We start from the raw sequence: 14,851 nt of genomic DNA on the forward strand, positions 1-14,851 counted from the left end.
ATCTGTAAACAGGAACATTTTTAATTAAACTAACACTGCGGTTATATAAGCTCTTAATGACGTAATACCTAATCCGGTGGTTCCGTGGGAGAGACATAAATTGAGAGTAGATTAGGTTTAGCAGATAAAAGTTTAGCACTCCGGCTTTTGTTGCTTCCCCCTACTATAAAAAAAATGCCAAAATGCCTTCCGTAAATAAACTTTATTTAGTAAATATATTTTTTGCGTTTTTATGTTTACCGATTGACAGTTAACTATTAAAACTCACATACACTATAAGAAATGCCTTAAAATCTGCAAGAATAACCCACTCCTAACAAACATAATTCTTGCAAGAATTGTAAATGTATAGCTTGTTAGCTGGGACTTTAAAAAAAAAGACAATTTTGATTAAAAAGTTCTAAAAGATTTTATCTATCAATTTCATGGATCAAAAATGCATTAAACTAAATTTGAAGCAGTTTTTTATAAACAATGCTCAACTAGCTTGTGCTCATTTTCTATATTTTACAATCCAAATGCAATAATAATGTATTATGTCATTGAAAAAATTCTCTTTATGTTTTTTCACCAAACAGCCATAAAAAAATAAATAAAAGTATACACTTTTCAATTTATTCAACATTTTTTTTATTTATATTTACACAATTAATGGATTTGTTTACAGTGCAACAGTAATAACTTGACATCTCAAACCCTCCGTTTCGCAGTTAACGTCATTAATGCAAATACATACCTTTTTGTAGAGTTTGTTGAGTGGAGAAAACTGTTGATAAAGAAAACACAATCATTAGTTAAATAAAAAATATATTCATTGAAAAAAATATAAATATATAAGCTATTTATCAGTAGGACCTATTTTTGAGGATATTTTGTTGCGGTTATTGTGAATCATGCCACAAAAATCAGCTTTCCTTGTTTCATCAATAAAATATATGTAATATTAGAAGCTAAATTATGTAGTAAAACAAAAAATTTTGCTTACCTAAAAACAATAAACTAAGCAGGAGGCAACCATTTTGAATTGTGTGTTGTATGCAGTCGGCACGATGTTAAGCTTTCGGTGTCCACGTCAATAATTCGGCATATATTTCAGATACAAAGGAAGTTAGTTAACAATCCCACGACAGTCGGGTTAACATAACCGGTATGAACCCGATTTTTTCAACGGGCAAGAACTATCAACTTGGTAGCACTCCTCCAAATTACTGCAGGCATGTTTCTAGCCACAACAACAATTTAAGCATTCTGTGAAAAAGACACAGGACTTTATTAAAAATTTTTAATTCATTTTTACTACTTTTCAATATTTAATAATTTATCAAACAATCAGTAGGACCTATTTTTGAGGATGTTTTGTTGCGGTTATTGTGAATCATGCCACAAAAATCAGCTTTCCTTGTTTCATCAAAAGTAGTTGATAAAGTTTATAAATAAATATATTGTTAAACAATCAAAAATTACCTTAAAATTTAACCGCTATAGTCTATCTAAGATCCATGTTCACCAAGCACTTTAATTTACGGATTTTTTTGTGAAAAAAGTTATTGCAGGCCAACGATTAAATCGGGAAGTGGAAAGTTTTGTTTCCTGCCAAAGACAATAGATTTCTTGTTAGCTTCACTCCATTTTTTTTTTTGAAACATACATACATACATATGTACATATATAGAAATTTTTATATTAATCAGTAGGACCTATTTTGAGTTAAGTTGTGTTGCGGTTAATGTGAATCATGCCACATAAATCAGAATCCTTTTCTCATCATACATATAATAATTTTAGAAAAATACAGTTATGAGTATTGAAATCCGAAATTGTCAAACAAAGCAGCTCGAAAATTTTCACTTTTTTAATGTTGTTTTAGTAAGCAGTACTTGAATCTTTACAAGCAAACTTAAATGGTACGCTTTTAAAATTAAAAATTATAACCTTAAAAAAATAATATGAAAAAAAAAAAAATTACAGAATATTAGTACCCAAAAAATTTCAAAATTTTTATTTTAGAATTCGAATTTTTTAAACGTGACAATTTCGCATTTTAGTACTCATTTAACAATTTTATAAACACACCTGAATCTTTTCCTTTTCGCTTCGGCAAATTATCTGAAGAAATTTGTCCATATTGTTACTGAATCGGTACGACTTATGTGTATCCGAGCTAGTATTGTTACTTTACAACAAACAATAAAATGTTGACCATATCTTCCTGAAATTATAGAAACTCTCAAATTATTTTTAAATCTAAGAAATATTTTTAATAAAAAGTAGGCAAAAAAGGAAAAAAAAAAGTTAACTTCGGCAGCACCGAAGCTATTAAAACCTTCACATATACAAAAATGCCTTACAAGAACTTTAAGCGGTCAGTTTGCATGGCAGCTATATATGTACATATGTACATATATTATTTTATAGTTATCCGAACTGATTAATTTCTTCGGAGATAGCACCACTGCCTTTGGAATAATCAATTTTCGTGAAGATATCTCGTCAAATGAAAAAGATTTCCACACAAGCACTTTATTCTGATCGTTCAGTTTGTATGGCAGCTATATGCTTTAGAGGTCCGATTTCGAACATTTCAACAAATGAGCAGCTTGGTACAAAATCAGATCGATCTCTCACAAACTGAGCCACAGAAAGACGGACAGACAGACGGACATGGCTTAATTGACTTAGCTCGCCAAGCCTATCGTTTATATATGTATTTACTTTAAAAGTCTTTGACGTGGATGTTACACACATCTTTGCAAACTTAATATACTTTAGGGTCAGCTCTGAGGTCCACATATTCCGTATTTTGAGACTTCAAAAGTTCCGATTCGATTTCAACCATTTTAAGACGGGAGATGGTATGCTTTAGATGACATATTTGTGAAAAGTTTCCGATATCACCAGAACTGAAGGAAAAAGATGGAATTTAACAATTATGTTAATTGGGAAACAACAATAAAATATAGTCCTATTTCGGCCCTTTAATGAAGTTCGAGGCTAGAACTACTTTCCAAAAATTTTCAAAGCACAGACGCAATTCTCCTCACAGTGATCTTCTGTACTAACTTTCATTATTGATTTAAGTGCAGTTTTTCGATGTGACAATGGTCAGATTTCGCCCAACTGCAAATCTTCAGAAAGCCAAGGAACATTTGTTACTCAGTGCAGCGGCATAAAGTATTGAAATCATATACGAAAAATCACGATTTATTTTCTAAAATGTTATAGGGCATTTTTTAAAGACAGGCTTACGTACTCGGATTGGATTAAAGTACATATTTATCAATTTTTGACGAGATTGTTATAGCTGGTGTAGTGACAGAAATCATTTCTGAAGTAATTTCGATGAATCGTTGCAAGTTGATAGTCCTTGGCTGTATAAAAATCCGGGTCCGTTCCGCTAACGTAGACCCCACTGTCGTGGAAGCGGCCTTACAAGAATTTCGTTCTAGTAAACAAACATCAAAGGAGTTTACAGTTCAAACAGTGACCGGCAATGGCGAAACTTCGAATATTCGTCATAGTTCGGCACGGAGCCAGATTTTTATTTGGCCTAGGACTTTGTTGGCAGCACACCTAATTACTTCAGAGATATTTTCTGACGCACAACAAACTCCGAACATAGTTTTGCCAAGAATTTTATGTTTGAACCTCACACACGTGTTCAACATTAGGAATCGTAATTTAATAATTGTTAACAGCCAGTTAAACGCTTACCTGAATATGTTTATCAGATTCATTCTCTGATTTCTTACATAACCTCTATCACCGTATGTAGCATAAGGAAAATTGCTAGAAATAAAAATAATAATAATTAACAAAAATTCGTTGTGAATTTGGATTTCATTGAAGAGAAATTAAACATCAGTAAGACCAATCAATTCGCATTCAACATAAATTTTTTTCAGTTAGGGGCGAAAGTAATTGTTCATCATGCAATTCAATTAATATAAATTATATTTAATACCTTAACATATTTATACTTACGTTTATATTCAAAAGTGACGTGATAATACTAATATATAGTGCTGCACAAATGTTATCCAGATCCCATATAATATAACTAAAATTGAAAACAAATAAGTTAGTATTCTGGGTATACAGTGATTTCAAAAGGAATTGTTTACACATTTTTCAGTAAGACCAATCAATTCGCATTCAACATGAATTTTTTTTCAGTTAGGGGCGAAAGTAATTGTTCATCATATAAAATTCATTTAAATCTTAACAGTAAAGTAACAAATCAAACTTACAATTTTCATTGTGATAACCACGTATAAAGTTAATAGGTGTTAAGTACTCCAAAAACGAAACTGAAAATAGAGAAGAAAAACACTTTCAATTAAACTTTTTTTTATGAAAAGAATAATTAAAATTCTTTTATGTATAACATTAATCAGTAAGACCAATCAATTCGCATTCAACATGAATTTTTTTTTTCAGTTAGGGGCGAAAGTAATTGTTCATCATTCAATAGAGGAAATAAATTCAATGACATACAAACAGGGTCAATTAAAAGTTTTTGAGTTAAAAATTAAATTTAACACTTTTAAGTTTTCCAAACATTTTGTGTGAAATATTGGATTTTCATTTTTTAATTATAATTTAGTGTTTAACATTTAATTTTGCTTTTTTTATTTTTAATTATAAATTATTGCTTAACATCTTTTTGTTATTTTCCAATACAGTATTTGGGATTGTTTCATTTTTCAAATCGGGTATTTAGGAATGATTTTTCAGTTATTTTTTATTAATTGTTTTGGATGGAATATTTTTTTTATTTTTCAAACCAATATTTAGGACAATTTTTTGTTTTTATTTTGCAATCCAATGTTAGGTAATTTTTTTCAATCCAGTATTTGTGATTTATAATTTTTTTTTTTCAATTCAGCATTTAGTATTTTTTATTTTCAATTCAGTATTTTTTATTTTCAATCCAGTATTTGGGGTTAAAAATTTGTTTTTAACTTTTCAATCCGGTATTAGAAGTTAGAAATTTGGAAATTTTTTTAAATGTTAATTCAATTATTTCTTAATGCATTATTTGCGACCCTGCTTACAACATAACGTTAGTTCAACTTACATTTCATAAAATGGCTGCAACTAACGGAACGACTGCAAATGACGAACAGGTAATCTGAAATAAAATGGAAAAATTAGCAAATCGCTTATTTTGATGCGATAAAATTGTATAAAGCCTCTGCTCAGTAAGACCAATCAATCGCATTCAACAGTTATATTTTTCAGTTAGGGGCGAAAGTAATTGCTCATCATAAGAAAACGAAAATATTGCTAATTTTATATGTGTATATTTGAAAACTCACTTTTTTATAATTTATGAATTCCGAAGACCACATCCAATAAATAAATCTGCAATGAGAAATATGACGTTTTGAGTAAAGAAAATAAGCTTAATGTTTGTATGTATAGACATTGCTGAATTCAGTAAGACCAATCAATCGCATTCAACAGTTAGATATTTTCAGTTAGGGGCGAAAGTAATTGCTCATCACATCAATTATATTTCAATATATTTTTTATTGGTTTCACATAATTACCTGCATATATAGGACAGCATGCATATTTTGTTTACGTTGCTTTTAAGTTCAAGCTCGTGATGTGGTCAGCTGACATCTGTAATACGAATAGTGTAATATGCATAAATAAATAAAGCAAAATACTAACCCTAATGATATGATTTACTAAAATTATTAGACCTTGGAAATAGTAAACAAGAATTTCAACAGAGATTAAGTATCTAAACATGCTTAAGAAAAAGTTACGTTTTTTATAGGCTACTTTGTATATTTTCATGTTTTTGTTGTCAGCCACATATTGGTAATATACCATTTGTACAGCTGAGAAATTAAGTAGTCTACAGTTACCAGACTTATCTTTAATCTTATAGCTACAATACATAAAATGTAATTATTGTATTATTTTGTATATTTGCTGAGGTCGTCTATTATGTGTTGTCAATTCATAGAAAAATATATGTCTTAGAAAGACCACATACTGAACTCAGACTTATTTCTGAGTCAACCTAAACATTTTTTGCAAACAATTTTGTATTTAAAAAAGGAAGTTAACTAAAATTAACGCAATAGAACGGTACTCTATAAAATGCACTGCAATAGACTTGAATTTAGCGATCTACAAAGGCTTAATTCATTCCTCAGCTTCTTTTTCTCTATCTTTGTCCTTCTTCTTCTTCTTCTTTTTCTCTTTCTTTTCTGTCACCTCCGCTCCCTCTTCCACCACTACTGTTTCTTCGGGAGCCTCTTTATCGGATTTATGCTTCTTCTTCTTCTTCTTTTCGGACTTTTCAATATCAGCTGGTACCACGGATCCAGTGTTCTCATCTTGGCTGGTCACGCTCAATTTGCGCTAAAATAAAATAAAATATTAAAAAAATTAACACAACTTCAAGATATGAAATTTTAAGGTATTGTTATGTTATAAATGACAAGATATCTTTGTCTTACCTTTTTACCCTCCTCTGTACTGCCACCATGGCTTGGCGTTGTATTTTGTGGCGCTACAGCTGCCGCAGGCTTCTTTGCATTGTAATCAACGAAGCCGGTTAACCACTCCTTGGGTGTATTTTCATTCGGACGTCCATACTTATCCAATTTTCCTGCCGCAATAAGTGCTTTCTTTGCTGAAGCTTTAGGTCCTAGGCCCCATTTACGCGGATATGTATCTCTCTCCATGATAACACGTTTGATCTTAGCTACGACACCGTGATCACATGATGCCATTGTTGCTGTTGTCATTTGTGCAATGGCCAAACAAATTGCTTCACCCTTTGTTGTGACGATGACAATTTCTTGATCAATTTCAATACCATCCTCATAACGTAACACACCGGGCAACATGATTTTCGCACCGTAGCAAACAGCGTTGACCTAAAAGAAAAACATGTTACAATTAGAAACTTTTCCAAGTGTAAAAATTTTTATAATGGACATTCTTATATGTAACTGTGTATATACATATATGTGCTCCGAATCATTCTTTGGTGCAATAAATTTGTTTGATATTGCCACATACACACATCGGATAAACATTGTTGTTCCCAATCATAGTCACAGGAAAAAATGGAAAATATTTTCCCTGCCGGCTTATATCATGGGGTAAATTATATTTTTATAAATCGCAACGTATAACTAGAGAAATAAATGTATTCTGAATAAATCTTTATTTTGAAGCAGGTAAGACGCCTCGAAATATACACACATCGGAAAAAAGTTTCTGTTCCCAATCATAGTCACAGAAAAAATTAAGGAGTATTTTTTCTGCCGGCTTATATCATGGGGTACATAATAATATTAAATTGAAAAATAAATAATAGACATTTTAGCATTAAAATATTAATAAATTTTAGATCAGACAGGAAAGTTAGACGAACTTATAATTTTAACTTGTAGCAATTCGACAAGAAACCACATAGTATAAAATAGAAAAAAGAACTTACCGAGCTGTCTTTCATTATAATGCGTTTGTGGTTAACAAGTAAACCTTCTAATGGCTTGATTACTCGTCGCAACATCGACTCGTCTTTGTGATTTTCATACAGGTACATAGCATCCAAGACATCGTGCATCGTCACCATGCCATCACGCTCAGACTGTATACCAGAACGTACACGTCTCAGTTCTAACATTTGGCCACCAACTCCTAGCACTAAGCCCAAGTGTACGCACATGGTACGAATATACGAACCCGCCTCACAGCTAACCCAAAAAACACCTTTTAGCATATGAAGCAAAATAGAAAGAGAAAGCATACAATATATGAAGAAATGTGCTTCTGCATCATTAAACAAAAGCTTATTTTAATTTAGCATTTATTATTATTAATTGAAAATAACACTACTCATATTGAGATGAGTTGTTAAATCAATATGACCATGCCTTTTTATTGTTTATAAAAATATACGTTAACTCCACTCACCCATATTACGAGCCTCATCATAATCCAAGAGTTTGCTATCATAAACTGTACGAACACGCAATTGTCTTTTGACTGCTGAAATTAAAGGTGGTCGTTGGAAGAGTGCACCACGCAATTTTTCCAATCCTTGACGAACTTTTGCTACCGACTCCACTGGCGAATGTAGCTTGAATATGGCAACGTATTCTTTACCAGCACTTTGTTGTGACTTAACTAGGCGTGTTGCGCGATCAATACACACAATAAGACAACCTAATGCCAACATTCATTTTAGAATAATAGTTTTTACGCCATATAACATTATAATCACCTGTCACTTTTGGATCCAATGTTCCAGAATGTCCAGTTTTCTCAACTTTTAGAATTTTCTTTATCCAGGCGACAACTTCGTGTGAACTTGGATTAGATGGTTTATCCAAATTAATGAAACCAGACTTCATATATTCTTTAATATCTCTATTAAGTGGAGAAGAGCCATGAGGTAAAGGTGTATAGTGGTTGGTACGCACATTCAGCTTATCGAAATTTTTCAACAACAAAGGCCATTGCGAAGCATCTAACTTCACAGATTTTTCAGATGGCTTCACAGAAAAGTCGCCAGATTTTTGTAGCACTCCAAGATCATCCGCATCAATTGGCTCTTCCTTAATTTTCTTCTTTTTCTTTTCCTTTTTGATTTCTACAATTTTTAAGAAAAACCACGAGGTATTTTTTGTAAATAAACGTACACAAGAAACACGGGAATATACATTATTTTGAACAATTAAAGTCTTAGTTAAATGAATTTTTCTTTAAATTTAGACAATAATCAAATAATCACTTACCAATATCCGCCATTATTTTAAAATTATTCACAAATTTATTGAACAAATATTCGACACGTTTTATAAAGCAACACGTCCGGCGAATGAAAGGAAGGTTAGAAACAGTCAGAAGCACAAGATGTCAAAATGTAGAGTTGTATTGAAAATTTATCTTTGACAAAAACCAATTTATACACGTGTTTGACACAGAGTGACTATTTCTCAATAAAATTTCATATAATATTTGAACGGGAAAAAGCTTTATTTACATTGTAAAAATAATCAAAAGTTCTTCGAAATTTACAAAAATTATTGTGGAGTTCATTAAAAGCTCAAGGTTTTTTTTCGAAAATTTAATAATGCATTCAAGGCACTTGTCCTTTTCGTAATAAACTCTAAACTAATTGTGATATAATAAGCATTCGATATATATATGTAGCTTCGGTATAGATTCTTAATTTTCGAGCCTAAATTACTTCTCAACGGAAATAAATTTTTGTATTTCCAATGTTGAAATTTGGATGTAAATCCTGACAACCCTGGAATTTGCAACCCTGCTTTAGTTGCTGAATAGTGCTGAATTGTCTAACGATGGGTTTAAGAAATTCAAAATGGCATTTTTCGGTCTTGTGTAAAGTCGATTTGATTATTTCAACGCCATTAATACATATTTGTTAAGTGAATTCCTTACAATAAGACAGAAAAATAGCCATAACGTAATTGTTAATATTATATTGGTTTAAAAAACACATTTTATTAATTAAAAACCGACGATTTGCAAAAAGAAAATGCCGCGTACGAAGGTTTCCAAGTCTACCAAACGTTTTCGTGAAACGTCAAATTCTGAAGAAAAATTGCGGGAGTTTGAAGCATCATTTGATGGCTATTTGCACGCATTAGAATTAAAAGGAAAAGCGCAAATAAAATCTATTGAAGACAAGTTTTATGTGTTACTAATGGGCACTGATTCAAATGTCCTTAATTTACTAATGGGAGATGTATTGTCTCTGGTATGCATCACTAATGATTATTTCAAAACAAATTTTTAATAATTGTATGCGTTTGTTTTATTTGAAGAATTTAACAAAACCTGAAGATTGCAAAAAATATTTGAATACTTTGGCGGTAAATAATAGCGCTGGTGGCGCCAAACAAACCTCCGGAAAGCAATTAAACCCAAACGATGAAGGTAATTTTAACACAAACTAATTAACATAATTATAATATGAATTTCATTATGGGGCAATTATATTAAATGTTGGTGTTGGCTCTTTTTTCTCTTACGCTTTTACACATTTTGTAACAAATATACATCACCCGCATTTCCATACTTGGTCACAATCTTGAATGCATTCAAAAAATATAAAAACAAAAACAAAAATTGGTAAAAGGTTACCTTACAGAGGATAGCACAAACGGTGGCAGTACAATAGGTATCTCAACCTCGACTTTAAGTGCATATAGTCGGGCATCTATTAAACAACAGCAACAGCGTGGTCGCACTCCTGGGCCGCTAAGTTCAGCTAGAGCTCGGCGTCCGCGTCGTAGTCGATCAGCTTGTGATGATTTAGTGCAAGTATCCACAATAAAGTCAACAAATTCCTCCACCGTTATGGACACACGTATTTCGCGGAGCAAAATGCGTACACCAACTGCTACACGCTCCAAAGCTTTTAGTGCTGATCGTTCATCACAAATGTGCGGCCAACAGTTCTCAATGACAATGTCGACATCATCTCCGGCGGCAGCATTTTTACGGTGGCCGAAACCTGGTGAAGTGGTATTGTCCAAATGTGGAAGTCCAGTAGTTGCTCATGTGTAAGTTTGCTACATTAGTCATATAAGAGCATTATTTTTAATTTTTTAATTTATTTTTAATGTAGGCTGCCCGATAAATTTGCCAATGTGAATATACCTACAAAGAATGGTGTGTTTTCATTACGACCAAAGAAACTGGAAGAACTGAAATCGGACATTATCGATGCTATTGATGCAGACACACTTAACCAAATCAAAACATTACATGATAATTTAAATTTAATCATGAAAATGGCTGATGGCTCCTCAACGAAATAGTGCTTATCATCGTATGACTTCATTTCATTTATATAGTATTACTTACTTTCTTCACAAAATATAATGTTAACATTATAATTGACTTAATTTATCATATTTTACATAGAAATTATTCCTTTTGTAATGAAATTGTTGAAAAATATCTAAAATATGTGGGATCCTGTAAACACATTGTAATGGAACGAACTTTTGGTGTATCAAAAGGACAAAGTTCGAAAGGATTTTTATCCTTGTTAGGAAATTGTGGATGAGATATGTATGTATAAAAAAGAACTCATGTAGAAAAAATATTTTATTTAGATCGTGTAGAAAGGCGTTAAAACCGATAACATTTCATGAAACCATTTCTTTTAATTTTGTAGAATTTAATAAATAATAAAGCAGTTAAAAAAAATATTTCTTGTATTTCAATTTTTTTTATGTGTTCTATTAAAGGGTTATTTTCAATAGTTTGTTATGAAAAAAAAAATATTTAACTCAAACTTTTTATTCCAAATATAAAAAAGTGAAAATTCTATTTTTGGAAGACGTTTTTATAAAAAAATTAAATTTTTGTAAAGATTTCGAAAAGTTTTTTTTAATATTTGTAATTTAACAAAAAAAAAATCTGTTCAAGGCATTACAAATTATATCTGGAAGACCCGTTTAAAATTTTTTATACAGACAATATTCTAGAAATGTTATAGAATTATAAAAGACAATAAAATAAATCGTTTTTTTTTATGCCGTTAAAATCATGTAACCCACTAATATAATACAATGATTTTCAAAAAACAAATATATATACATACATACTTACATATACATACATATTACATATTTACTTTTGGATTACACAGTCCTATTTTTGAACATAAATAAATAAGATATTTCAAATATTCATTGATAACTAAAAGTGTGTTGATATTAAAGAAATACAAGCACTGCGTTTTAGAAATTCATCACATGTAAGAAATAATTCAAAAATTGTCAAATTAATTTTTTTTTTAATAAAAGGAGTGTATTCATGTTCAATAAAAAAATCGCTGGAGATGGAAAAAATACTTTCGTAATATTAAGGTTCTACCGAGATTTGAACTCGGATCGCTGGATTCAAAGTCCAGAGTGCTAACCATTACACCATAGAACCGTTTACTACACTTTTCACATTGTACTATTTCAACTACAGCCACTTTAACATTGCCATTTTCGCATTAACATTATCTGTTAATTCTAAAAATCACAAATAACAGATATGTCTGTTCTGTCAAATAACAGAGTATTTTACAGAAACTGGTAATAAGTATATGTATAAATACTGTAGATTTCACATACACGATGAATATGTGCAGGGGCTTTTGTAAAAACAAATACTGAAATATTAGAGAATCAGTAATCGAACATTAAGATATGCATACGCATATACACATGTACATAAATGTTTTATTACTCAAACTAAAAATATAATCGTTTGAAACTGTTGCAGACATATAAAAACATTTCAACAAATACAAAAAACTATTCAAAACAAAACTTTTTTCTAACAATTGAATCACTCAATAAGTTAACCGAAATTAGCTTGAAACAGACGTTTGTAAAAATTGCTTTAACGAATGTAACATGTTGAAACATGAACACAGTGAACTTTTTGTAGTTTTATAGTTTATTATATAGTATTTTTAAAGTTTTGAAATAAAAATCAAAGCAAACACTAATTTCATTAAGAGATTTAGTTCTCCTGCCGCTGGTAAATACATAGGTGGATTTGTATTTACATATATATTTATTATTATATTATTTAGTATGCATATTTCGTTCACATATTTATTATACTAAATAATGTTCCAAAAAAAGTGGTCCATTGGCCCAAGGTTCTACCGAGATTTGAACTCGGATCGCTGGATTCAAAGTCCAGAGTGCTAACCATTACACCATAGAACCCTCTTACAAACACATGTGCTAAATGACATTTTTCTCTTTTTGCTCTCATTCACATTAATTCGGCTATCCAATGTCAACGTCCAACGTTGAACAAAAAACGTCTTCCGAATATCAACTATCCACATGCACAAATTATTTGATGGATACCCACTGCATTTACATACATACATATTCACACTTCTTTATACATACATACATATGTATGTATTAGTATGTAAGTTTTTTTTTTAGGTTTATCCAATTATCGTACTCCAAATTACTAGTTACACCGTAGTATTACAACTTCCACACTAAAAAAAGTTCTTTATCGAAGGAAGGAGTCTTCGTTAAGTTATCCAGAACATAGCTGACGAATGCCTGCTAAAAAGACTTTGAGAAAATGGCTTTAAAAGATTTGGTTGCATTAATTATTTTTGTGAACAAAAAATAGGCCGATTTAGTTGCATTATATTAGATTGTCAAATATCTCCCTTCCGCTTTTTTGCTCTTTATTCAATGCTTTATAAAAAAAGTGTTACAGTGATCGGTTCGGATTCGTTCGATAATCTGTTTCCATCTAGACGGCAACTTCATAATACCCCCCAGTTGTTCGCAGTAGATGGTAGAATTAAGCGTTCTGGTCATATGGGAGCAGCTCATAGTGGATGATTCCCTTCCAATTCCACCAAACACACAGTAAAACCTTTCTGGCCGTCAATCCCGGCTTGGCCGCTGTTTGGGACGATTCACCGGCCTTCGACCACGACCGTTTTCGTTTGATATTGTCGTATGTGATCTATTTTTCGTCGCCAGTCACCAACCGCTTCTTAAATGGGCTGAGTTCGTTCCGTTTCAGCAGCATACTCGTATCGCAGGCGTTGAATCGGTCTAGACGGATTTTTATAACTTGAACAGGGTTAATTAAGTTTGTCGCGATGTTTGTAACACCCAGAAAGAAGCGTCGGACACCCAATAAAGTATATATGTATATAAATGGTCAGTATGTTGAGCTGAGTCGATTTAACCATGTCCGTCTGTCTGTCTGTCCGTCCATCCGTCCGTCCGTCTGTATATATACGAACTAGTCCCTCAGTTTTTAAGATATCCTTTTGAAATTTTGCCAACGTCATTTTCTCTTCAACAAGCCGCTCATTTGTCGGAACGGCCGATATCGGACCTCTATAACATATAGCTACCATATAAACTGAACGATCGGAATCAAGTTCTTGTTGGGAAAACTTTCACAATTGACAATCTACATATCTTCACCAAATGTGGTATAGATTATTTCCTAAGGCAACAATGTAATCTCCGAAGAAATTGTTCAGATCGGTTAACTATAGCATATAGCTACCATACAAACTGAACAAATAGTTACTAAAAGAAATGCACCTGTGAAGGGTATATTAGCTTCGGTGCAACCGAAGTTAACGTTTGTTCTTGATATGGTTTTATTTAGAACACATATTTTTTCTTTTTACTTCATTTGATCGTGTAAGAATTTCTTCTGTCAACGCGGAACCCAGGGCCTGCCGGAAAAGACGTTATGAATATTTGCCTTTGAAAATTTCGCAAAACCTTTATAAAGTATCTGCCTTTGGAAAAATAAAAGAGTTAAATAAAATATTTCAGTTTCAGTGAAAATGCAACGTAAAACTTTTTTCATAATTTTCTAATTTCTTAATTTATTCTTCAAAATCCATGCCGATTCGCTCAAAGTAATCCCCTTGGTCCCAATACACTTATGCCAAGTTTTTTTCCAATCCTTAAAACCGGTTTTAAAGTCAATTTCCGGAGCCGTCGTTTGAGTGCACTGAATAGTCAGTAGTCACAAGGAGCTAAATCAGGCGAATACGGTGGTTGCGACACGATATTGGTTGAAAATTTGGCGAGAAACTCTCAAAGAATCTATGCAGTAATCGACAGTACATTATCGTGGTACAAAAACCAAGAGTAGTCAACCCATAATTCTGGGCTTTCTGTACGAAGAACTTCGCGTAAACGACGCATAGCACTGAAATAGTGTTCTTAGTTGTCAGTTTGGGCGGTCGGAAGGAATTCGGAGTTCGCCATATTTCGTTAATCAAAGAAAATTTTCACAATAATATTGATGATCTGCTGTG

The 14,851-nt window shown here is 31.8% G+C and overlaps 2 protein-coding genes, 1 long non-coding RNA gene and 9 other non-coding genes across 12 annotated transcripts; 1 reads left to right on the forward strand and 11 right to left on the reverse strand.

The window, feature by feature from the left end:
* Positions 1–606: 606 nt before the first annotated feature.
* Positions 607–4,184, reverse strand: LOC120771090. Its single transcript, XR_005704950.1, has 6 exons — positions 3,982–4,184; positions 3,712–3,786; positions 2,074–2,209; positions 1,465–1,590; positions 986–1,248; positions 607–766 (listed from the first exon to the last, which is right to left on the reverse strand). It is a non-coding gene; the product is annotated as an uncharacterized LOC120771090 (long non-coding RNA).
* LOC120773149 lies at positions 3,851–3,935 on the reverse strand. Its single transcript, XR_005705132.1, has one exon. It is a non-coding gene; the product is annotated as a small nucleolar RNA Me28S-Gm1083 (small nucleolar RNA).
* On the reverse strand, positions 4,120–4,206 carry LOC120773145. Its single transcript, XR_005705128.1, has one exon. It is a non-coding gene; the product is annotated as a small nucleolar RNA Me28S-Gm1083 (small nucleolar RNA).
* A 177-nt stretch (positions 4,207–4,383) lies between these two features.
* Positions 4,384–4,470, reverse strand: LOC120773146. Its single transcript, XR_005705129.1, has one exon. It is a non-coding gene; the product is annotated as a small nucleolar RNA Me28S-Gm1083 (small nucleolar RNA).
* Positions 4,471–5,189: 719 nt separating this feature from the next.
* On the reverse strand, positions 5,190–5,274 carry LOC120773147. The gene has a single exon (XR_005705130.1). It is a non-coding gene; the product is annotated as a small nucleolar RNA Me28S-Gm1083 (small nucleolar RNA).
* Positions 5,275–5,427: 153 nt separating this feature from the next.
* Positions 5,428–5,513, reverse strand: LOC120773148. The gene has a single exon (XR_005705131.1). It is a non-coding gene; the product is annotated as a small nucleolar RNA Me28S-Gm1083 (small nucleolar RNA).
* A 260-nt stretch (positions 5,514–5,773) lies between these two features.
* On the reverse strand, positions 5,774–8,787 carry LOC120771089 (H/ACA ribonucleoprotein complex subunit 4). Its single transcript, XM_040098915.1, has 6 exons — positions 8,775–8,787; positions 8,261–8,629; positions 7,951–8,202; positions 7,472–7,746; positions 6,480–6,902; positions 5,774–6,381 (listed from the first exon to the last, which is right to left on the reverse strand). The coding sequence occupies exons 1-6, from the start codon at positions 8,785–8,787 to the stop codon at positions 6,163–6,165; spliced, it is 1,551 nt and encodes a 516-aa protein (XP_039954849.1). The 3' UTR covers positions 5,774–6,162.
* Positions 6,995–7,132, reverse strand: LOC120773143. Its single transcript, XR_005705126.1, has one exon. It is a non-coding gene; the product is annotated as a small nucleolar RNA snoR639/H1 (small nucleolar RNA).
* LOC120773141 lies at positions 7,177–7,314 on the reverse strand. The gene has a single exon (XR_005705125.1). It is a non-coding gene; the product is annotated as a small nucleolar RNA snoR639/H1 (small nucleolar RNA).
* Positions 8,788–9,372: 585 nt separating the features above from the next.
* LOC120772908 (borealin-like) lies at positions 9,373–10,916 on the forward strand. Its single transcript, XM_040101795.1, has 4 exons — positions 9,373–9,763; positions 9,831–9,942; positions 10,145–10,571; positions 10,637–10,916. The coding sequence occupies exons 1-4, from the start codon at positions 9,542–9,544 to the stop codon at positions 10,827–10,829; spliced, it is 954 nt and encodes a 317-aa protein (XP_039957729.1). The 5' UTR covers positions 9,373–9,541; the 3' UTR covers positions 10,830–10,916.
* Positions 10,917–11,886: 970 nt separating this feature from the next.
* On the reverse strand, positions 11,887–11,958 carry Trnaq-uug. The gene has a single exon. It is a non-coding gene; the product is annotated as a tRNA-Gln (tRNA).
* Positions 11,959–12,677: 719 nt separating this feature from the next.
* Positions 12,678–12,749, reverse strand: Trnaq-uug. The gene has a single exon. It is a non-coding gene; the product is annotated as a tRNA-Gln (tRNA).
* Positions 12,750–14,851: the final 2,102 nt, after the last annotated feature.

This window comes from Bactrocera tryoni, chromosome 3 (assembly GCF_016617805.1).
Source record: "Bactrocera tryoni isolate S06 chromosome 3, CSIRO_BtryS06_freeze2, whole genome shotgun sequence".
NCBI classification, from domain to species: Eukaryota; Metazoa; Arthropoda; class Insecta; order Diptera; family Tephritidae; genus Bactrocera; species Bactrocera tryoni.

Coding starts and splice junctions, on each gene's coding strand:
- LOC120772908 (XM_040101795.1), top strand. CDS start 9,542: ATGCCGCGTACGAAGGTTTCCAAGTCTACCAAACGTTTTCGTGAAACG. Junction 9,764..9,830: donor TGGGAGATGTATTGTCTCTG/GTATGCATCACT, acceptor TTTTATTTGAAG/AATTTAACAAAACCTGAAGA. Junction 10,572..10,636: donor AGTCCAGTAGTTGCTCATGT/GTAAGTTTGCTA, acceptor TTTTTAATGTAG/GCTGCCCGATAAATTTGCCA.
- LOC120771089 (XM_040098915.1), bottom strand. Junction 7,747..7,950: donor TGATGAGGCTCGTAATATGG/GTGAGTGGAGTT, acceptor ATATGCTAAAAG/GTGTTTTTTGGGTTAGCTGT. Junction 6,382..6,479: donor GTACAGAGGAGGGTAAAAAG/GTAAGACAAAGA, acceptor ATTTTATTTTAG/CGCAAATTGAGCGTGACCAG.